This window comes from Geotrypetes seraphini, chromosome 7 (assembly GCF_902459505.1).
Source record: "Geotrypetes seraphini chromosome 7, aGeoSer1.1, whole genome shotgun sequence".
NCBI classification, from domain to species: Eukaryota; Metazoa; Chordata; class Amphibia; order Gymnophiona; family Dermophiidae; genus Geotrypetes; species Geotrypetes seraphini.
The window spans coordinates 71,857,941-71,882,131 of record NC_047090.1 but is presented as its reverse complement, the minus strand read 5'-3'; the positions used below and the strand labels follow the sequence as shown (position 1 = coordinate 71,882,131).

At 41.4% G+C, this 24,191-nt stretch overlaps 1 protein-coding gene across 1 annotated transcript in view; it reads left to right on the top strand.

Annotated features, from left to right (window-relative positions):
• The window catches only part of SOX5 (SRY-box transcription factor 5), an 845,257-nt gene that overhangs the window by 692,794 nt on the left and 128,272 nt on the right, over positions 1-24,191 (top strand). Inside the window, 1 exon segment of the mRNA XM_033953468.1 lies at positions 14,041-14,187. Coding sequence (XP_033809359.1) covers positions 14,041-14,187 — 147 coding nt within the window.

Below are 24,191 nucleotides of genomic sequence, written 5' to 3'. Positions count from 1 at the left end.
GAGGTAAGTCTTCCATATAAGGACTGGGAGGCCTACAAGTAGGAAGGTGAGGGGGCTGAGTAGGGGATTAGTATCTGGGGGGGGGGGGAGGTGCAGTATTCAGGAAAGATGGGGAAATCTGTTATAGGGGGTGCAGCTTTAATGAAAAGTGCCAGTGGGGTCTGGTATCAGGAGGGAGGGGAGAGGTTCATGAGACAGATTCGGAATTGAAAGGAAGGGGAGGAGGACTAATTCTGTTAAGCAGATCCCAGGCGATAATTTTCTTTTGCTGATTCAGATTGAATATGTTGGTCCCAGCTGGATATCAGCTAGAACCCATATAGTTTTGAGAGGAAAATACTAGTGCTACTCAATTCAGGGAAACATTTTTCGATTTGATTTGCTTTTCCTGCCCAATTGGGTGGGTTGTTGGTTTTGGTTTGTTTGTTTTTTTCAAATGTCCTGGCGGGTTTATTGTATAGCCTCTTCAGCCACCCCACCCCCTTTGCCCTCTCTTACCCATGATGCTGCTTTGGTGTAAACAAAATTAACAAAAAAGAGTTTTTCTCTCTCTGTTAGGTCCTAGCTCACGCGCGATGTCTAACACGACCTCAAGCAGGGTAAACATTTCAAATCTGACATATTGCAATCACAAAACAGAAAATAAAATTATTTTTTCTACCTTTTATTATCTGGTCATTATTCAAATCATGTTAGATCCAGGCTCTGGTTTCTGTTTATCTTCTGATAATTCACTTGCCAAGTTCTCCTGCCCATTTGATGTTTTCTTCTTGCTCTGTGTTCACCATCCATCTTCCATCTCTGTCCTTCCATTCCATTTCCTTTCTCTCCCCTGGAGGTCTGGCATCTTTCTTTTTTGTGTCCATTCCCGCAGTCCAGCATTTCTCTAATGGCCTCCCCCTCCCTCCGGTAATCCTTCAGCGAACCCCCCCCTTCCCCCATGTTCCTCTCCTCCATAGGATCCGATAAGGCAGTACACTTGTGCTCTTCAGGCCACCAGCAGCATAAGTGAAGTTTTTCCTCTGCTACTGCTTCATATCTAAGTAGGACCAGGAAGCAGTAGCAGAGGGAAAGCTTCCAACTGCGGAAGACAGCGTGTTTATTTCACTCACGCTGCCGGCCCGAAGAATGAAAGAGCGGCTGAAGCGATAGATTCCACCATCCCCAAATTCACTATCTCTCCTTTTCTCAACTACCCTTTCATCCAACATCTCTCCTTCCTTCCCCACCACCCCAGGGTCCACCATCTCTCCCTTTCTTTTCACAACTACCCTCCTATCCAGTATCTCTATCCCCTCCCTTCACACCACCCCTTAGGTCCAACTTCTCTCCCTTTCTTTTCCCTCCCTCCTTTCATCCCATTGTCCACCATCTCTGTCCCTCTCATGTTTTCAGACCCATTATTTCCTCCCCTTCACCTCCCCCCTCAGTCCGGTATATGCCCCTCTCTCCATATCCCCTCCCTCCATGTACTTCTAATAGCTACACCAGGAGGCCCCCTGAAGGCGGCATGTTTCCCCCTTCTTTCGACCATCATCCCCTTGGCCTCCCGGTCTCATCTTAAAAGCTAATTACAGCCTGCAGAGGATCACCGGTGGGGCATGCTGCCGGCGACCTCCACCACACATGTGCTGCAGTTCTACCCCTCCTCTGGCATTACGTCCTGTTTTGGTCTGGAATGGACTGAGGAAGAAGGAACATGCAGCAGAGGCTGACGGCAGCATGCAGCACCGGCAATCCTCTGCCGGCTGTAATTAGTTTTTAAAGTGAGATCGGGAGGCTAGGGGGAAGCCAGACAAATTGATTCAAATTGGCGAATCGGGCAGCACTAGCAAATACATGTTTGGGCCTAACAATATCTGAAGCTAATTTAGTTGGCAACAGTCAGTGTTTAAAAAAATGCTTATCTCCACTGGCTTGGATATTGATTGGTATGATTTGAAAACAAAAGATAATTAGAAGTTGATCATGCAGTTAATATTATTGTCAATGCAAATTCATGATTTGCAATTTAATTATTGAAATCAGTGCAGCAGATTACCATAACAAACCCTTTGGGCTATCACCAATTTTTTCACACTCTATAGCAGTGTTTTCAATTTTTTTCCTTGTGTCCTAGCAGAAGAAAAGTATTGTCCTCCTCTATCCACACGTTGATCTATTCCACCACTAGTCCCTCAATCTTCCCAGATCTATTGCTCACTCATTCCCCAACTTTGATACACCTGTGAACATCCTTCTGAGTGTGGTTCTCAATCATTCAAAAGTACTCAAATTGCATAAAAATACAGTTAATAAATGTTTGTTTTATTTTATGTTTTGTTTTTTTAAAGTAGAACTGATTATAGAAACACGTGCAAAATAGACTTTTCCAAAGTGAGAAACATAGAAACATGATGGCATCTAGTCTGCCCATCCGCAGTAACCATTATCTCTTTCTCTCTCCGAGAGATCCCACGTGCCTATCCCAGGCCCTTTTGAATTCAGACACAGTCTCTGTCACCCCTTCTGGTGAAAACTGCAGATGTGATGTACAAAGCGCAGGATATTTATTGGAGTAAATACAATATAGTGGTTCTCATATGTGAAGATAGAGGACCCGACACGGTCCATGTTTTGAAAAACACTCCTTTCTCAGGGGTCGTAAGGGAAAATATGACATAATGAGATGTAAGGTGTTATAAATTGCTGTATAGTCCATTTGTAACCTGTACTTAAATTGTCATATAGTACTTGTTTTTAAACTACTGTATAGTCTTTGTATTGTCCAAATGTACTCCACTGTGAATGTTTGCTTGTAGGCCGTTCTGAGCTACTGGGAGGATGGGATAGAAATATAAATAAATAAATAAGGTGCAGATGTGGGCACATGGCTAGTGAAACCAAAGAAGTGTATTTAAGTATCACATCTGAATGGATCATGAACAATGTGTGCCAAATTGAGGTGTGAAGTGTGATAAAAACAGTGCACCAAAAGAAAAATAATAATTGATTTATATGTGAGTGATGAACCAATGAGACAAATGTATGTCTTTATGTGTGCAGTGATTATGGACATAAGTGATAATAAAACCAAAACCCAATGCTGTGGGAAAGAAAAGGAATGATTTAGAGGTGTCGGGTTTGTATATACCGGGGTGTATTCACACATGTAGAGAACTGTTTGGCATCAGAATAGTATGTAAAAGATTCTTAGAAACAAATAAGAAAACAGTATATAAATAGCCAAATAAGTATAAAGTTGCTAAATCAACCAAATATAATATTATAATAACCAATTAAAATAATAATAAAAATAAACGCGGCCCCAAGACAAACATATAAATGTATGCATAAAGCCTTTAATATATGTTGGTATAAAGTGAGGAAACATCTGCTGTCACCAGTCTACACTCAAGTTCAAGTTCAAGTTTATTATTTTTAATATACTGACCATCAACAGGTATCTAGCCGGTTTACAATGCTAAAAAAAAATAAAATTAAAATAATACTTATAAAAGGGGGGAAGAGTGAACATTAAAGACGTTTTACAAAGACAAACATGAGAGTGGGGTTAAAAGGAAAAAAGGAGGGGGATAAAGTTACATTGTTCTAATTAATGGGGGGGGAAACAAACAAATTAAAAAAAAGGTGAGAAGAAAAGAGGCTAGGGGACATAACATCAGGAGTTGGGTCGCTTCTTAAAAGCGGTTGGTAGAAATGGTAATGAGAGATTTAGGAACTATGGAATGCATCTTGAAATAAGAATGTTTTTAGTTTAGTTTTGAATTTATCGAGGAGATTTTCGTGGCAGAGTTGGGAGGGCAAAGCATTCCATAAAGATGGGGCAACTACAGAAAAAGTTGGTTTTCCTGGTGTAATAAAATTTTTTGATGGAACAGATAGTAGGTTCTGATCAGCTGATCTGAGAGTCCGAGAGGGGCAAAAAGGAATGATAAATTTATCCAGAAAGAGTGGGAGATGCGAAAGCTTGATTTTAAAGACCAACATAAGTGTTTTATAAGTGACGCAGTGAGTGCTGGGTAACCAGTGGGCTTCTAAATGTATCCCATTTAACATGTTCAAAAAATGTGAAGCGTCCTTAACATAGGATTTAGCCTGCAGTACCAATCCCATGAATGTTTTGCCTTACTAGAATCCGAGGTTCACTAGAATCCTATAATTTGGTCTGATCATTTGATTTTAGATTTTGTTATATGCCGGAAAAGGGGGGACAAAATGAACCAACAAAGTTCTGGCATGTCTGTATTCCTGCTAAATGATAATGTGGAAAGTCCTAATATGATATCTTGGAATCAGACAGTTAAGACAGTATTAGATGGGACAGCCCCAAGTAAAATATGTCTTTTGACTAACAAAAGACCTAATCACTGGTTAAATGATGAACTGCAGATGCTAAAAAGACAATGCAGCAACTGGGAAAAATATTGCATGAATCAGGAACTTTAACCATAAACAAAAGTGGAGAGATAAATTTAACATATATAAATATAGGCTAACTGTTACTAAATGGTTATATTATTCTGCATAAATAGATGTCAAAGCCTTAGACATGAGAAGACTGTTAGATATAATGAAGGAGATAACACAAACTGACAAAGTGACTAATCAAACTGACAGAGAGAGTTGATGTACTATTTTGAAGATAAGGTCATGAAATTAAGATCTTTTGATGAGCCTGCTAATGAATTAGTTCTACTGAATGAAATTCCAGCAGGTAGAACTTGGAATAATTTTGCTGAAGTACAACTATCAGATGTTAACATATTATTAAGAAGATTTAGTAAATGTCACTGTTCATTGTACTGTTATCCTATCTATTTGTTGAAAAGAGTGCCTCATTTCTTTGTAGTATGGCTAAAAAAATTCATAGAGAAATCCTTTTGTTCTGGTACTTTTCCATTGATTATAGGTAGCACTAGCAGTTTTAGCACGCGCTAGATGCAAACACCACCATTGAGCTAGCGTTAGTTTTTGGTGGGTGGCGCAGTGTTAGCACGCGTGGCAATGTTGCGAGTGCTAAAAATGTTAGTGCACCTTAGTTAAAGGAGCCCTAAATCCCCTTCTAAAAATAATCATAAGTTACCAGCTACCTACCACCCAGTCGCAAATATACCAATTGCATAGCTGATAGTTTGTTAGCAGGACTGTGCTTTAGGATTGTCCACAAAAACTTAAAATTGGACAAACTTTACTAATTGAAGCGTTTCCCATGAATTTATATGTGCTTGATCACAAAATATTTTTTGTATAGTTTTTTAGGTCTATTCTGGGGTTGCTCAAAGCCAATGAACATAAGCACCACCAAAATCCATTTTCTCTCTTAAAATCAGCTTATTTTGCTCTTGTAATTCCTTTTTTTGCCTGGATGCTGGCAAGGGGCATGCAAAGTTATTTTTATTTGTTAGGACCAGAGCTGGGACCAACTTATCAGCTAGAGCAAGGGTGCCCAAAAGGTCGATCGCGATTGACCAGTAGATCGCAAAGGCAACGCGATTCGATCACGGAGCCCATCCCAGGCTCTGTGATAGACTCGCGTTGCCTTTGCATTCTGTTCTCCCTGTTTACGCAATGCCAGGCAAGGTACGGCGCATACAAGTACAAGGCCCACAGCCTTCCCCCCCCCCCCCATCAATTCTGATATCGGAGAGGAAGTTCCAGGCCAGCCAATCGCTGCCTGGCTGACCCGGAACTTCCTCTCCGATGTCAGAATTGACATTGGGGGGAAAGGCTTGTGGGCCCAGTGCTTGTATGTGCCTGGCCTGGTGTCAGGGAAGCAGAAAGAAATCTGTGGCAGTGGTTGGGGGGGCAGGGAGAGAGAAAGACAGAAGGAAAGAAAGAAAGGGGGACAGGGAGAGAGAAAGTAAGAAAGAGAGCAGGGAGAGAAAGAAAGAAAGGGGGCAGGGAGAGAGAGAGAGAGAGAGAGAAAACAAAGAAAGGGGAGGGGCAAGGAGAGAGGAAGAAAAAGTTGGACTCATGGAGACACAGAGAGAGATGTTGGTTGGGGAATAGAATGAGGTCTGGAGGAGAAGCAGAAAGAAAGAAATATTGGATTTACAGTCAGAAGAAGGAAGTACAACCAGAGACTCATGAAATCACCAGACAGAAAGATAGGAAAAATGATTTTATTTTAAATTTAGTGATCAAAATGTGTACGAATTTATATCTGCTATCTATATTTTGCACTATGGCTCCCTTTTATTAAACCGCGATAGTGGTTTTTAGTGGAGGGAGCTTATGAGCGTTGGGAGCAGCGTGGGACATTCAGTGCAGCTCCCTGTGCTAAAAAGCCTTTTAGTAAAAGGGGAGGGGGTATATTTGTCTATTTTTGTATAGTTGTCACTGAGGTGACATTGCATATTTTAAAGTCATCTGCCTTGACCTCTTTGGAAAATCCCCACAAATATAAATGATAATTAATATTTTATCTGCGTACAGTGTGCTTTGTGTTTATTTAAATTTTATTGTTGGTAGATCATTATGACTTGGTCATTTTAAAAGTAGCTCACAAACCAAAAAAGTGTGGGCACCCCTGAGCTAGAGGCTCACAGCAAGCAAGCACCAGACACTCCTTTCACTCCTGTAAGTAATGTGGACCACACCAGGTTTTTAAAGTCCAAACTTCAACTTTACTTCTTTCAGTGAATAAGAGGTACTCTCTTGAACACTGAAAAAGTTTCTTTAGCAACAAACCAAACTATATACAATATATCCTTGTGGTAAAGATTTTCAGACGTTATAAAATCATCCTTGTTGGAAGGATTCAGATCCAATAATCCATATGTACTGGTCGGTTGGTGGGAGAAGGACCAAAAGACAATGTTGCCGTCCAAGTACAGGTCTTAAATCTCTTCTGGTGTGAGGTCATTTTCCTAAGACCACCCTCCAGGGAGTCCAAGAGATGGCTTCATCTCTTACAGTGCTGAGCTTCCAGAAGCTCCCAACCTACCTTGAAAAGGGAGCCTTGCAGTTTCACAGGGGCCAGCCTGCCTGCACACACCTCTTCTAGGTGCAGAGAATTCAAATCCAAACTGTCACACATCCAGCAGTCCTAATTGGAGTCTTAGGTCCTTAGGTATCTGGGCCTCTCAGGTTCTTAGACCCCCTCCCCAGTGCATCCCAGGATGCACTGGGAATGGGAAGGCCTACCATTTTAGAAGAGGCGGTCCTGCTGGTAGGAGGTAGTGGGCATCCCTTTTGCCAGTCTTCTTCAAAGGTACGGGGGTTTGGGGGGTGTTGGGTGGGATGTTGAGGTGTTGGGTGGAGTGATGGGGTGTCAGGTGGGATATTGGAGGTTTGGGGGTGTCAGAGTGGCATGTTGGGGTGTCAGAAGTTCGGGGGTTCAGGGGACCTGGCAGCAGGTGGGAGTGGGCATCCCTCCTGCTGAATGGATATGGGGGGTGGGAGAGTTGGAGGAGTTAGGCAGGATGGAGTGGGCATCCCTCCTGCTGATCACAAATGTGGGTGTCGGGAGGGTTCTCTGCCACAGCCAGCTCAGCTGATCTCAACAGGGGTATTTCCTCCCCAATCAGCTGAGCCATCAGAACTCCCTGAAGCTGCAGTTCTGGGGAGTCCTGCCAGCTCAACTGATCAGGGATTCCCTTTTTGCGATCAACTGAGCCGGCAGTGGCATCTAATTTTAGGATTGAAATGGCCAGCATTTTGCAGGCCTACATTTCAGGTGTCTGTCATGGCTCTAGGGAAACATGTAGGGCTACTTAAACTCACCCAAGGTAACTTCTGGGCAAAACCACACCAACACCCAGTCTTTGGTGAGTATAAATGTCCCTATTCATCCCTATAGAGCCGTGACAGAATCCTACAAAGTAGGTGACCTTTGTCACCTGGGTTTTTTCTAAAAATGTGCATCATGATTGGCTTCCAGACGGCAGTAGAATGCCTACCACTGCCTACAATCAGAATGCCCATTTATAGAATCAGCCCCAAAATGTGCATTCTCTTCTTCTTCTTCTTCTTCACATAGATGGTATATCAGCAATTTTTCTACATACAAAATGCAGATAATACCTACAGTAAACAGTAACCCTGAACCCAAATCCCCTTTAGGTGCAGTACTGTTTAGTCTTGCTTCCTGGGCAATCTTGACGACAAATCCTTGGGGCACCCTAGGCATATTAACCTGGAACTACTGGGTGGGTAACCAAAAGTGTACCTGTGATCTGCAGTGATTTGGCACCAGTAGAGCTTTACATGATTGATGGGACCAAGGTTGTTCAGATGAAAATGATGTACAGTAATATCCGCACTGCACGAAGACACAAAAGCCTCACTCTCAGGTGACGACCAGACTGCACTGACAGAGTCCAACATGGTGAAAAAGCCAGACCTCAATGAGTCCGAGCTGTTCTCGGACGCCAAGCTGGGTAGATATTGGAACTCTTCTTTCACTCCTGAGAGTCCTCTCCCATGCCCCTTATTTCTTACTGCAGGTTTGCTACTGGTGGGTACCCCCCGTTCTCTCAGGGTAATTCTGGTAAGGCTTTCTGGAAGCGGTAAAGTTTCAGCCACAATAATGGCCTCATACCAGTTGACTCTGGTGGTGGCTGGTTCCTGCTCTGTCATTGCTCCACTAGATGAGGGGAACCTGGGTGGTGGGTCCCTTGAAGTAAAGCTAAATGGTTCACCGCTGCTGTTTCAGTCTCTTGTCTCAAACATGCCAAGAATTTCTGGCAGTTCTGGTACATGGACACTGGATCATGGCAGAATTAACATGCTTCGCTGTATATCTGACCCATGAGCTGACCCCCTCCAAGGGCAAGTACGATCTTTCTTTTCAGCCTGTAGGCACCCTGGTTTTCCATACCAATGAGTTGGGTATGGCAATTGGAATGTGCAAGTCTCTTCAACTTTCCAGGATCTTCAGTCGAAACCATTGGTCCTCTCCTCTCTTCTCTCGAAATGGGCTCTTGGCGGTGTAGGGTAGAAGTTTGTGTGAGAAATAGCAGAAATAGCAGAATAGGAAGTACATGTACCATACCCCTTACTCCCATGGTACATGATATTTTTATCCTGCTACACACTGAACAGGTGATAATACTATTATTATGTTATGGACGTAGATTAAACATCTGCTATAATAAAACACTTAGCGCACATGCACACTTCAAACTCTGTGCATCCATGATCCGTGACTCTGTACCATGCATGCGCAGTGCCTGCCTTAGCTGATTTCCTGCCCCGATCTCCGACACAGGCTGACTTTCTGCCTTTTGACTACGCTGCCACTGCCGGTACGCCTCTTCTTCTCATCCCTGGACCAGCAGCGGCAGAAGGCGCGGTTTCATCAAGCAGTCGTGCGGCATTTGCTAGGCCGGCCCACTTCGATAATGCGAGGTGGGCTGGCCTAGCAAAAGCCCCGAAGCTGCCCGGACTAGCAGATGCTGGACATGGGGAGCAGGGAAGGGAGAAGGGGTACTACTGGACAGGGGGGAGGTAAAAGAAAGGGAGAAAGGCTACTGCTGGACAGGAGGAGCAAGGAAGGGGTGCTCCTGGACAGGAGGAAGGTAAAAGGAAGGGAGAAGGGCTACTGCTGGACAGAGGGAGCAGGGAAGGGGTACTGCTGGACAGGAGGAGGTAAAAGGAAGGGAGTAGGGCTACTGCTGGACAGGGGGAGCAGGGAAGGGGTGCTGCTGGACAGGAGGAAGCAGGGAAGGGTTACTGCTGGACAGGGAGCAGGGAAGGGATTCTGCTGGATGGGGGAGCTAAAAGGAAGGGATAAGGGCTACGGTACTGCTGGACAGGGGAGCTAAAAGGAAGGAAGAAGGACTACTGCTGGACAGGGGGAGCAGGGAAGGGGTGCTGCTGGACAGGGGGGCGCTAAAAGGAAAGGACAAAGACTACTGCTGGACAGGGGGAGCAGGGAAGGAGTGCTGCTTGACAGGGGGGAGAGACAGAAAGAAAGAAGGGCAGACAGACAGGGAGCCAGGGAGAGAGAAAGAAAGAAAGAAAGACATACATACATAAATACATACATACCTAAGTCTACACATCTGTTCTAGCACCCGTTAATGTAGCGGGCTAAAAAATTAGTGTAAATCTGAGATTAGATATATGTGAAAGAATTTCATACTCTTGGTATTACCAATTAATGGTTGGCAAAGGCAATGCACGACCTGAAGATCTAAACTTCATACTGCTGAACAGTTTGTCAACACAGTGAAGGTGGTTAATGACATAGCTGAGTGAGGTGTTAAACTGATAACTGACTTTGCCACTGGCATCACCACAGACCCAGTGCAGCATGGGGCCTTGTTGCAAGGAGTTGAACAGCAATGTAGGCTTTATCCTATCTCAAGAAGACATTAAATGCTTGAGTATTTGGAAAGCCATTGGTAGATGACTACAAAGTGTATGTGTTTAGCTAGTAGCATATATGATAAATTTCAGTTATTTTCCACAATAAACTGCAGACAGTGATGGTTCATTTAATAAAATACTGCTAGATTTTTTTTTTGCATAAAATGTCTTTTTATTGATGTATCTTTGCTGAGTGTGAAAATATAAAAGTTATAGCTAAAGTGCCAAGAAATTTGCCCCATTAAGCAAAAAAAATAATAGCAAATTTGAAGAAAAACAGAATTTTATGTAATCAGTGGCTTTTAGCGCCCCCTGGATGGGCTTTAAAACATTTTAATAATTATTTTCTGATCAAGCAGAATCAAATTCATGGGAAAAATTTCAATTCACACATTTTTCCAACTTTAGGGTTTTTTGACAACCCTACTGTGCTTAGTGTCTGTGATACACAAAACTAACCCATTTGGAGACATTGCTCCTGACAGGAAAGCATAAGAAGCCATCAGCTGAAGCAGCACGACTGGCACGAGACCTCTGGATAAAAACATAAGAACATAATAATAGCCCTACAGAGTCAGACCAATGGTCCATCTTGCCCAGTATCTTGTTTCCAACAGTGGCCAATCTGGGTCACAGTACCTGGCAGAAACCCGAATAGTAGCAACATTCTGATCCCGGGACAAGCAATGGCTCAATAGCAGACTAAGGATGTGTGGCGCAGTGGTTGGAGCTACAGCTTCAGCACCCTGGGGTTGTGGGTTCAAATCTTGCGCTGCTCCTTGTGACCCTGGGCAAGTCACTCAGTCCTCCATAGCCCCAGGTACATAAGATAGATTGTGAGCCCACCGGGACAGATAGGGAAAATTCTTGAGTACCTGACTGTAAAAACCACTTAGATAACCTGGATAGGCGGTATATAAAAAAAACTAATAAACTTGAAACTTCCTCATGGAATTTATCCAAACCAATTTTTAATTCCACATTCTCTGGCAACGACTTCCAGAGATAAGCTATTCAGTGAGTGAAAAATTATTTCCTTCTATTTGTGTGGGAAAATTTACAGGGGTTAAGTCCCAGACCCCATCCCCATAATAGTACTAATTGTAATATCATTGTTTCCATTCATTTTTCATATATACACACATTATAATCTTAACTACACAAAGCACACTGTATGCTTCTCAACATTCCTACCATAACACCTGGCCTTGGTCACACATGCAGAACACAGAAAACCCCTATGCAAAGACAGGACCACAAACTAAAAGTACTAATATATATACACAAAACCCTAAGATGCCAGACTCTGAATGCAATACTACCCCAGAGAGATAGTGCAAAATGTAGACAACAGATGTAAATTCTCAAAACTGACACATTTCAATCACTGAGCAGATTTGGCATTTACCTGGTTAGTGGCAATATTCAGTCTATTATCTGGGTATCTATCTAGGACAGGGGTAGGGAACTCCGATCCTCGAGAGCCATATTCCAGTCGGGTTATCAGGATTTTCCCAATGAATATGCATTGAAAGCAACGCATGCAAATAGATCTCATGCATATTCATTGGGGAAATCCTGAAAACCCGACTGGAATATGGCTCTCGAGGACTGAAGTTCCCTACCCCTGATCTAGGAAGAACAGTACAAAGACTCTCCTTACCTTTTCTGCTAACTTACTGGTTTGCATAGGAGCCAGTGCTGTAGGTGCATGAGCAACCTCACTCTTAAGCAAACTCTCTTGCCCATGTCTAGGAAGGGGTAATTTCCACTGGGTTTAGTGCCCCCCCCCCAATCATTTTGAAATGTTGGCTCCTATGCTGGTCTGAATATCACTGGTACCCAAATAAGGAGTGCTAGTCAAGTTCCACTCAGATATTTAATGCCAGCTGTATCCAGATATATGGGTACTGAAAATCTGCAGCAGCCAGTGTTTAAAATAATGCTGACCATTGTAGACTGAATATTGAAGGTATTTACTAATCTACTGATAAGGTTTCTGTCTTTTTCCTATCTGTTACAAAGTAGCATTTGGTCTGTCAACAGGTTATCTTCTTTTTCATTTTTCTTGGAGTCATTCTAATAAAAATACACAGAGAGCGCAGTTATTTACTTATCCTTCCATAAAATCTTGCCGTTATAAGAGGTTCCTCGAGAAAACTTTTTCTTTTCAGGCCGCTAAAATGAACATATGGCTCGGAAAAATGATGTTAGAAGCTTCTTCTTACTTAGATTTTAGGAAATTACTAAAGATTCAATTATGTAATAGGCTGATATTGTAATGTTTTTGTCTTTTTCTTTTCATTTCAACCATGTTGCATTTTATTCCTACGTTTCATACCTGCATGGTCTGCACTTCCATTTTGACCAATTTACTGAAATGTCCGTACTTTCTATTCTGATCAATTTTATTGAAAAGTAATGTATTGCCTTTTTTGCTGCATTTTATTAAGATTTTTTATTGAAATGTATGTATTGTTTTTTTCATTGCTGTGAGCCGCTTAGAACCTCCCCGGTATGGTGGCATATAAATAAATAATAATTATTATTATTATTTATTATAAAATTATTTTATAATAATTATATTTTATAATATTATATTTTATATATTAGTAATAATATTATTATTATATATAATATAATAATATTATATATTAATATATATTAATTATTATAATATATATTAATATAATAATATATAATATAATATATATATAATAATATAATATATAATATAATATATATAATATATATATATATATATATATATTATATTATATATATATTATATATTATATTTTATATATATTATATATATATAATATATATATATAATGTATATATTATATTATATATATATTATATATATTATATATATATATATTATATATATATATATATATAATATATATACAGTGGTGCCTCGCATAACGAACGCCTCGCACAACAAACGCTGCACACAACGAACTTCATGTCTTGATTCACACAACGAACTTCGTTTCACACAACGAACTTCGTTTCACACAACGAAGTCGCCCGAGCTGCCGATGTATTGCATCCTTCCGCGCAGGCACTGCAGGCAGTCGTTAGTCACTGCGCTTAACTGCCCTCTCTCACTGTATACAGTCGTCCTTTTAAGATAAACTCAATATTTTTTATATATCATGGCTTCTAAAAAAAGCAGGAAGGTGATTTCTGTTGAAATGAAACGGGAAATAATTAGAAGGAGTGAATGGTGGGGTAAAACAGTGTGACCTCGTCAAAGAGTTTGGCCTCAGCAAGACCACCATTTCACCATTTTGACAATTTATCTTTTTTTATGTCATCTTAGCATATTTTATGCTGCAGAACGAATTATTTTTTTTAACATGTATTGTTATGGGAAAACGCGTTTCACATAACGAACTTTTCGCATAACAAACTTGCTCCTGGAACGAATTAAGTTTGTTGTGTGAGGCACCACTGTATTATATATATAATATATAATATATATAATAATATAATATATAATAATAATATAATATAATATATATATAATAATATAATATAATATATATATAATAATATAATATAATAATATAATATAATATAATAATTATAATATAATATAATATAATATATATTAATATAATATATATTAATAATTATTAATATTAATAATATTATTTTATTATATTTTATAATAATTATATTTTATAATAATTATTATTATTTTCTTTACAGCAGTTGTATGCTGCCCAGCTTGCTGCAGTACAAGTTTCTCCAGGAACCAAATTTTCTGGTATATCCCAGGGTAATTTTAGCGCTGCCATATCCCCTACCAGCATCCATGCAGACAGGAATACAAACAGCCCTCCTCCCAAAAGCAAGGTAGGATGTTTTCAGGAATTGTTCAATATTGTACCATGGTTTCTAAAAACATTCTAATTGCAGGTAAAATTTCTGTGTGCATCTCTAATGAATACTGTCTTCCAATATCACAACTATTAATGTTTTTTCCAGCTTTACATGCAAATTTGCCTTGTCTATAATTATGTTTTACTGATCAAATTCAAAGTCCTAGCAGACTGCAAACTTATGTCATGCATTATCTTGCAGTAACTGGTCTGTGTCCTACAAATGGCAAAAAACAGGTGTAGATCAGGGAACCAAGGGAATTGCCAGACACATTTTTAAGGTCTAGGTCCCGTAAATGGCAAAAGACAAATGAAGATTGTCTATGTATTGTATATTGCTTTATTATCATACAGTATGCTATGATTAAGTGTGATGTGTATCTAAAGGGGGAGGGAAAGCTTTTTAATATTGAGATTAGCAAGTTAAATACTGTTAGCAATACTTTAGGTTTTAAAAGAATGGTCTGGAATTTGGCAATTAAGATTTAATGCTAAATGCAGTGCCATGCATTTGGGTCACAAAAATCCAAAGGAATGGTCCAGTTAAAGGTTGACAAACTTTTGTGCATGAAAGAGGAGCACGGCTTGGGTGTGATTGTATTTCTTGCAGCCATTTTGAAGATCTATGTGCAGGAATTCACTGTTCATGGTTGTGGGTCCATTATTATGAAATTCTTTACCATCGGCTTTGTGTTGTAGTGAATTGTTGCTTATTTTTCAAGAATAGCTAAAAACTTTGTTATTTTAACAAGCTTTTTTCACATTTTAGGTCTGAAATTAAATATTTACTTTGAAAGATGCTTTGTTAATTGTTGTAAGTTTATTTTATTGTGCATATAACCTTGTAAGCAGTCTAGATTTGTAGATAGGAATAATATAAAATATTTTTATATAAAAAAATAAATTAAAATGTTTATGATGATCTTAAGGAAGCCAAACATATAGGGAAGTCAATGATGAAAAACAGAACGATGCTTGGGTGCATAGGAAGAGAAATGACCAGTAGGAAAAAAGGAGGTGATAATGCCTTTTGTACAATATTATGTACAATTTTGTACACACCTTCATAAAGATATAAGCAGGATGTACACATATACACATAATATTCTGTACACACAGCTTAGGGGGGCACTGCAGTGAATGTCACATAAAAGATCTCAGGTACCGCTATGTGTCTCCTAATATATACTGTATAAAAGGGATTAAAGATTAGATAATGGTGCGCACTCTAGAATTATTTACTTATTACTTCCTTTTGGCCATACAAGTCTGAGTTCTGCAGCTCCTGTACAATACTTACAATCATTATAAAAATAAAAGCTGATTTATTTCAAGCAAATAAATAAAGCCTAACTTAAAATGGAGATAGTTAGAATGTGAGGCTAGTGTACAAATGCTAGGTAGCTCATAAAGAAATAATACCCCAAAACTCTTAGCAGAAGATGAATCAGAGAACATGCAAGCACTCCCTAGGTCCAGAAATTGGACCACCTACTTATTATCCAACATCAGTAACAGACCTGGATTATACAATCTGATGAATTTCTTTTCCCACAATGTCACTATAGGACAGAGGATGTGTCGCTGGTAGGAAGAGCCCTGGATTGCTTTCAGCAGTGAAGAGGAGTCTAGTGGAGATTTGTTAGTTGATAGGCAGTTGACAGTCACAGCTCAGATATGCTAAGGTTACCAGATAGTTTTTGGTCTTCAGAAATGCTTCTTCTATATAGTTCTGACCTCAGAGATCCTAAAAATGTCAATTCTGCATCATGGATGATGTAGTTCTTGGAATTCAAGAAAGTCCTCAGATCCAGGCAACACATTGTTTGGGGTAAGTCAACCAGAGGTGCTTATCGTTGCACAAGAAGTTCAGGGCACAGTGGTTATACAATAATGGCATCAGCTGAGTAGAGCAAAAACAGCTTCATGCTGTTGAGCAAATCCAGGCTAAAGTTCACACTGGATTAGAACTTACTGTCTGAAGCATAACCTGCAGAAGGTTGTCAAGCCAGACTCCGTAATATATCTCTATAGGCAGTGGCCTATACCCCTACATATGTTCTGATTATGGACTATCTGTTTCTTTGATGACTTTATCTTGTCCATTGTGAACAGCCTGGTGTCCATTGGCTCCCAGTCAGACATCGTATCACATACAAACTGCTCCTAATAACCTTCAGGGTTCTAATTGCAGAAGAACCGCTATACCTAGCACGTCAGTTGACTCCATACACACCCACCAGGAACCCAAGATCAGCTGATAAACAACTCCCCACTGTTCCATCCCTCAGGGAAATAGTCCATGAACATGTTAGGGATGCTATCTTTGCAGTCAATGGCCCAAAGCTGTGGAATTGATTACCACCATCGTTACGATCATTAACCTCTATTGATAAGTTCAAGGCAGAGCTGAAAACATTCCTCTTTGCAGACACATATTAATTCCTTCTTCAATATATAGTGCAAAGGGCACCAAGGAAAATTGACCCTCCCCCATATGTTTCTCCCCCCTCGCTTCATCCCATTGACCTACTTGTGTACATGCTCGCTATGTCTAACTATGACTTTTGTACTCACTGTATGTATCTTACTGTAATTTAGACTAAGCCACCCTGAAGGGTTCTCCAAGGGGCAGAGTAGTAAAATCATAATAAACTTGGAAGCCTGTTGATATTTCAGTAATGGCTGATCTAATGCTTTTTCAGGCTTTGAACAGTTTAGTATTTCCTTAAAATGTGTTCCCCAATGTAAGACTTTTTCATCTGTAATGACTTTTGCCACCTTTATTTTTAGCAGGTAGTACTTCCTTCTGTTCCTGTTAACTGATTGATTATGCGTACACTGTTTTCAAGTCTCTTACTGTGCTGCATCGCCTGCTATATGAGCATTTTCTTCAGCCCATTTTCTCTAATCTCATCTCGCACCTTTTTTAAACTTCTTTATCGTGCTGATTGTACTGCTATAATATAACGTGTTTGTTTTTCAGAGACTTCTTGTTATGTAGCTAATGAATGATTTATTTTTTTTGTTCACTTATTCACTCTTCTTTCTGGCCTGGCCGAGTGTATCCAGACAGATGTCATCTAATTCTTTTAACACTTTCCATATATTTTCAACATCTGGTTTGCTGTCTGAATATTTATCTGCTAAAGCTTTGAATTGTTTTGTCGTGAGCATTCAAAACTCTTTTGCATTCTGCTGGTCCTTCAGCTTGTTAATGTATTTGATATTGTCCTTTGATTTCTGCACTTTTTAAAACTTGGTCTAGATTTCTGGACTACATGATAGTACCCACTGTATATATCATTTTCTTGTAGATCTGACATTGTGCAGTGATCTGATCTAATAATAATAATAACAACAGTTTATATACCACAATACCGTTAAGTTCTATGCGGTTTACAATAGATTAAGCGAGGTCCAAATTGATTGAATTTAAGAGGGGAGAAGAGGAGAGCTAATAGGACCGAAAATGCGTTGTTGAGGAGAAAGAGATTAACAGGACAGAGGAAACACTATGGAGGAGAAAGAAGATGAGTGGGTCAGTTGGCTAGATACTTTAAGAACAGTTGAGTTTTTAGACGTTTTCTGAATTCCTCATAAGTAGTGGGCGAAAGCAGTTGATCTAGATCTTTACCCCACAATGTTGCTTGATGTGAAAGAAGGTGTTTTTTCAGTTTACAATCTCTAACTGGGGGGGGAAACGAAGTAGGAATGAGAGCTTCTCTTGTGTCTGTTGGCAGAGAACGAGAAAAGATCAGTTATGTATTTAGGGGCAAGTCCGTTTAGCGCTTTAAAGCAGAAGCAGGCGAATTAAACTTTTATGCGTGCTTCCATCGGTAGCCAATGTAACTGCCAGTAGTAGGGTGATACATGATCGAATTTCTTTAGTCCGAAGATTAGTCTGACCGCTGCATTTTGCATTAGTTGTAAACGTCGCATATTTTTTTGGGAAATGGCTAAGTAAGCGATGTTACAGTAGTCAAGTTGACTTAGTACGAGGGATTGGGCCAGGGTTCTGAATGCCGACGTATCGAAATAAGCCTTAATGGATCTGAGTTTCCAGAGAGTGAAGAAACCCTTTCTAATCAAGGAGTCCACCTGGTCTTTCATGGTTAGGCATTGGTCTAGAGTTACGCCTAGTATCTTTATGGTGGGCTGGATGGGGTGATTAAATTCATTGATGCATAGAGGTGTTTTGGTGTCAAACAGATGTGGTGAAGCAATGAAGAATCTACCTTCCTCCAATTGCTACATCATCTATCTGTTTTTCTTATCGTCCATTTGGTGAGCCCCGTCCCCTTAATTCTATAAATGGCACTTTGATTTGTGTGTACAAATGTGAGTGTTGCACCCAATTTGCGGATAGGTTTAATATATTTGTGAAATGAAAAGAGAAGACACATGGCCCCGCCCCGCCCCACCTCTACCCATCCTGCCTTCACTCTGGCCTCACCCCCCAGAAGCTAGTTTGGCAGGGCCAGTTTAGACAGAATCTAGTGGCTCTCCCCGTCTTATCTCCTTGGCACTGGAATTCAATGTTCTTTGGTTGAACTTGCTGCCATTGGCCTGCCCCGGAAGCCACCTCCCTGCAGTAACTTCCTGTTCTCATTTAGGAGGAACCTGCAGAGAGACAGCTTCTGGAGCAGGCCAACAGCAGCAGGCTCACCTTACTGAGCTGCCGGCATCCCAAAGAAAATTGAATTCCAGCGCCAAGGAGGTAAGAGGGTGAGAGCCACTGGATTCTGTGTAAGCTGACCTTGTCAAACCTGGACAAACTCCTACAATTTTAAAAAAAACTATCCGATCACTTGATTTGATTTTTCCAATTGAATCGATTTTTCAATTCAATACGATTTGGTATGCTTTTTAAAATAAAGCTTTAAAATTAGCTTCCAGGTTTATTTTACAGCCTCTTCACCCCCACCCCCACCCCTTTGCCTTCTCTAACCCCATGCTGGCGCTATCAAGTGTAAACAAAACAAACACTGTTAGGTCCTATCTTGCACTTTCTATCTAACACCAGCTTTGGCAAGATACATATTTCAAATCTGATGTATTATAATCACAAAATAGAAAATAAAATGATTTTTTCTACCTTAAACCGTGCCGAGCTCTACGCTTCTGGAGATGGTGTGGTATACAAACCTAAGGTTTAGTTTAGTTTAGTTTAGTTATCTGGTCATTTTATTATTCAAATCATGTTGGTCCCAGGCTATGGTTTCTAATTTGTCTTCTCTCACCAGGATCTCTGGCCCATTTGAAATTTACTTCTTTTTTCATGCTCACCATCAATTTTCCATCTCTGTACCTTCCGTTCTTTCTCCTCTTCCCTGCAGGTCTTGCACCCCCCCCCCAAGGGTCCAGCACTATCTCTCCCTTCCCCTCCAGGTCCAGCCCCAGTCTAATGTCTCTCTCCCTTACCCCCCCCAGCACTCCCTCTCCCCATGTGACCAGCATCCTCTCACTTCTTCCTTTCCTCCAGTACCCCACACCATACGGCCAGCACTCTCTGTTCCCTTTTCTTCAGCCACCACCCCCACACACACCATAGCCACCCCCTACACCAGCATCCTCTCTCTCTTCCCTTCCCTCAAGCCCCCACCCCATATGGCCAGCACCCTCTCTCTCTTCCCTTCCCACCAGCTCCAGCCTCAGCAAGTCAAATTGCCCCCCTGTGGGTCCAGCATCCTCTTTTCTTTTCCTCCAACTTCCAGCTCCCCCTGGGTCCATCAGCAGCAGAGGTGGGATGCAGCAACCCCCACTTGCATGAGTCCAATAGCGGCAGTGCCCCCCATGATCCAACAGTGGCAGCAGAGAATGTAGTGCAGCATAGCACAGCATCCCACTCCACTAACTTCTTAGCCTTCTCAGTTCTTGCAAAACAGGAATTACATCAGAAGGAAGGATTCCGGCAGAAGGAAATCCCAAGAATAGGCCTGAATTAGTGAGTCCAGTTTTTCCCCCAAAAGCAAAACGATTCAAATCGATTCAGCCAAACTGAATCAATGAACTAATTTGAATTGTGAATTGGGCAGCACTAGGGGGCAGTCCTCTAAAAAGAGGAAATGTCTGAGTTTTCCTGGACAAATGGTAACCTTATTTGCAGATGAAACTTAATTGAATAACAAGCCAATTAGCAGTGATACTTGGCTTCTTAACAAGCAATTATCAATATTAATTGGATTTAATTTATATTTATCCATGTAAATGTAGGCATTGGATCTGCGCCTAAATTTTACATGCAGCATTCTGCCCCCATATACTGTATATGGAGGCAAGTTGCTTGTTGTTTTGTATATGCTAAGCATTGCCTGTACCTTTAATGAAATTGTGCCCTTGAACTACAAATCCTTGCAATCCAGTAGTTTTCTGTAGTAGGCTGTTTCTGAACTCATGTTTCAACTCCCTGTTTCTCATGGAAGTCCTTCTCTTGGATGCTTGCTCTTCAAACATACTAGGTTAGTAGCTACCCTTGTTTTCTCTCTTCCCTTAGTGCTCTAGAACTAGCAGCTCTCTGATCTAGCTGTGCATGTCTTCAAGACCATTGTAATTCCATCAAGTTTTCACCCTTTTATAGTACTCCACAGCATCCATTCCATAACACTGTATTCCTAGGACATGTCCTCTTTTTAGAGAACTGTCTGGATGTCAGGACAGTTTTCTAAAACCTGGCAGATTCTCCGGGTTTCGGACCCTCTCTGAGCCCAACCTAAATTTTTATTTTGCCTGTGGGCATGCAGTAGGGGGTCACCTGCAGGTGAGAACAGCAGCAATCATTGGTCCCACCACAGGTCTGGGGGCAAGAGCTCTTGTTGCAAGCCTCTGAAGGCTCATTGGCGCTGGCTGAAGGTGACAGGAAGGCCCTGGCTCTTCTTGAGCTCAGGGCCATATCTGAAGGGTGTCAGCGCATGCTCAGAGGCCTTCTTTTTATTTATCCAACCTAAATCAAAAATTACATTAGACTTTTTAAATTTTAATATTGTAAACCGTCCAGATACATGTGATGGTCGGTATATCAAGCCATGAATAAAACTTGAAACTTCCAGACATGGCCCCGAGCTCAGACAGAGCCAGTGCCAAATGAGCCTCCAGCAGCTCACAACAGGAGCTTCTAACTCTGGACTACTAGTACCCATGATGGGACTAGTGCGATTGGCTAGGCTCCCAACAACGGGTGATCCCCCGCAGAAGTGATAACCATCCTGCAGGGGGAGGAGGGGCAGAAAGGAGAGGGAGAAGAGAGGTTTGAGTGGGGATGGGGCTGGGGCTGAGGAGGGCTTGGGGTGGGGCCACATGCCCTCTGTTTTTATTTAGCAAATATGGTAACCCTATGCATTCCATTGTAACAGCATTGCCATTCAGTGTGTGCTGAGCTTTCCAGCCTTTGAATCTAGGGAGCACTGGATGAGTATAGACCAGGGATCTCAAAGTCCCTCCTTGAGGGCCACAATCCAGTCGGGTTTTCAGGATTTCCCCAATGAATATGCATTGAAAGCAGTGCATGCACATAGATCTCATGTATATTCATTAGTGAAATCCTGAAAAACCCGACTGGATTGCGGCCTTCAAGGAGAGACTTTGAGACCCCTGGTATAGACATTTAGTAGCAGAGGCTACAGTTCTTTCAAAGTAACTCAACTATAAGTCATTTTCCTCCTTGTTTGAGCTATAATTGGTTAAGAATTGAGAGGCTTTCAGTATTGGGTTAAACTGTCTGCAAATCCCCAAGGAGAGTTCAGTACACACAGCACCAAAAGGGAACAGAGAAATAGAAGGGCCATGGACAGATCGGTGGCATTACTCACATTTACGTGTGTAATAATAGAATAAGAGGCATCCACATCTAACTTTAAGTGCTGGGATTTGCACTAGTTTCCACTGGTGGCAAATGGCTGTGGCTAAAGTTAGGCAAGGCTCCCAGGCATAAGCACTATTTTATAAACCACGCCTAATTTAGGCATCATTATACAATAGCACCTAGTGGGGGGGGAGTTCAGTGCTGAATTTTTAGGTGCAATATATAGAATTCAGTCACATGTGACTATTGTGAACATCTTTATGCAGGAACTATTGTGCCATCTATGACTAAGGCCTCCTTTTACTAAGCTGCGGTAGGGCATTAACGCGCAGAATAGCCGCGCGTGCTAGACGCTAATGCCAGCATTGAGCTGGTGTTAGTTCTAGCCGCGTAGCGCGTGGTATAGCGTGCGCTAATATCCTGCATGTGCTAAAAATCGTTAGCGCACCTTAGTAAAAGGAGCCCTAAGTTACTCAGTTGTTTACAACTAAACAAATTGTTTGCCATCATTCACCATTATTTTTGTGTTCCAGTGCCCACATTTCCATTGTCCTTTTCAAAAGAAGTTACAGATTTAGCAGGGGCTGGGGACATATAACTTCATTATCCATGTATTTTCAAATTTATATTTGCTAAATATCTGACTAAACGGTCCAATATAATTCATAAAAGAAGGGGCCAAGTTTGGGTTTGGACAATGATGGACTAAAAAAAATTATCCAGTGATATTTAGCTGCAATCCTACACCAAGTGAATAATTCTGGCACAGTGACATATTAAAACGAAAGATTGACCCTGATAACTCCACAGAGCAAAAATCCAAGAGCAACAAAAAATACTGTGGAGAAGTGATGTTCCTGATATGAACTATTATTAATGATTCAATTTGACAATCCACAAAAAAACCTTCTAGGACCCAGTCCACTGAGCGCCTTGGACCTAACACGGTCATCCAAGCCCATCTCTCACGCAGAGTTTCTGCAGACTAGCAATAATTGGACTGTTTAGTTTATCCACGAATCCTTACCATCAGGACTAACAGGGACCCCTGAGGAAGACATTCTTGTTGAAACATGGACTGTGTTGGTCCAAGACTCTCAGTGGATTGGGTCCATAGAAGGTTTTTAGGGATTGTCAAATTGAATCATTAATAAAGTCCATATCAGAAACATCATGTCTCCACAGTATTTTTGTTGCACAGTGACATATTATGCTTATATTCAGAGCTGCTACTAATATAGGCCCTCTTTTACTAAGCCATGGTAGAGGTTTCTACCACATCCCGGGGCGCTAAATGCTCCTATGCTACTCTCATTTACCTCGATGCCATCATGTTGCTGGGCTGAGTGGTAACACCCATCACAAATCCACCCCCAGGCACCTTAGTTCTCTGTAAAACAATAAGACAACAGGGTTACACACACATACAACATACATTCCATTAAAATCTATGACCAGGTCTTCCCAACTCCTCCTGGTCAATCTCCAGGTTGTCCCTGGACTCTGTTTTCTCTCCTGGCCTTCTCAAGTCCTATCCGACCCTCTATTTGCCCTCTCTCCATCTTCAGCAGCTTCCGGTGCCATTTACCAGTCACTCTGCCGGTAGCCACCATCCCATCCGGTCCCTTGCCAGACACACCTTAAATCTTGGCCAATGCTACCAGGGTCTCTCAAGCTGCTTCCCAATGAGTCTTTGAACAGCATCTCGGTGCCATCACAGGGTCTCTCAACCGGTCGCCACTAGCCCCGCCAATCCCACTGCCGATCAGTCCGCTTGACCCCTTCAGCCTTGGACTCTGCCAGCTCTTCAATCCCTGGTCTTTTGGGTCCCATCATCTGGATCCTTCTTCACCGATCCCCATCAAGCCTGAGCCCATTCCTCTACTCCAGGCTCTACAGGGCCCTCTGGATACTTCTGAGCTCTTTTCTGCTGGTGTATAGGTCCCCACAGACCCTCCCACCGCCAGGCTTCACTACAGGGCCAGTCTCATCTCCCAGATCTCTCCACCGGTGTGTAGGTCCCTGCAGACCCTCCCACCACCAGGCTTCCAGTTCTCTACTGCACTATTTATTTATCCCATCTTCCCCAGTAGCCCAGAACGGGTTACAGTGATACATTCACAATAATTTGGAGCAGAGCATTAAGGGTACATTCACAATACACTTGGGAATGGAGG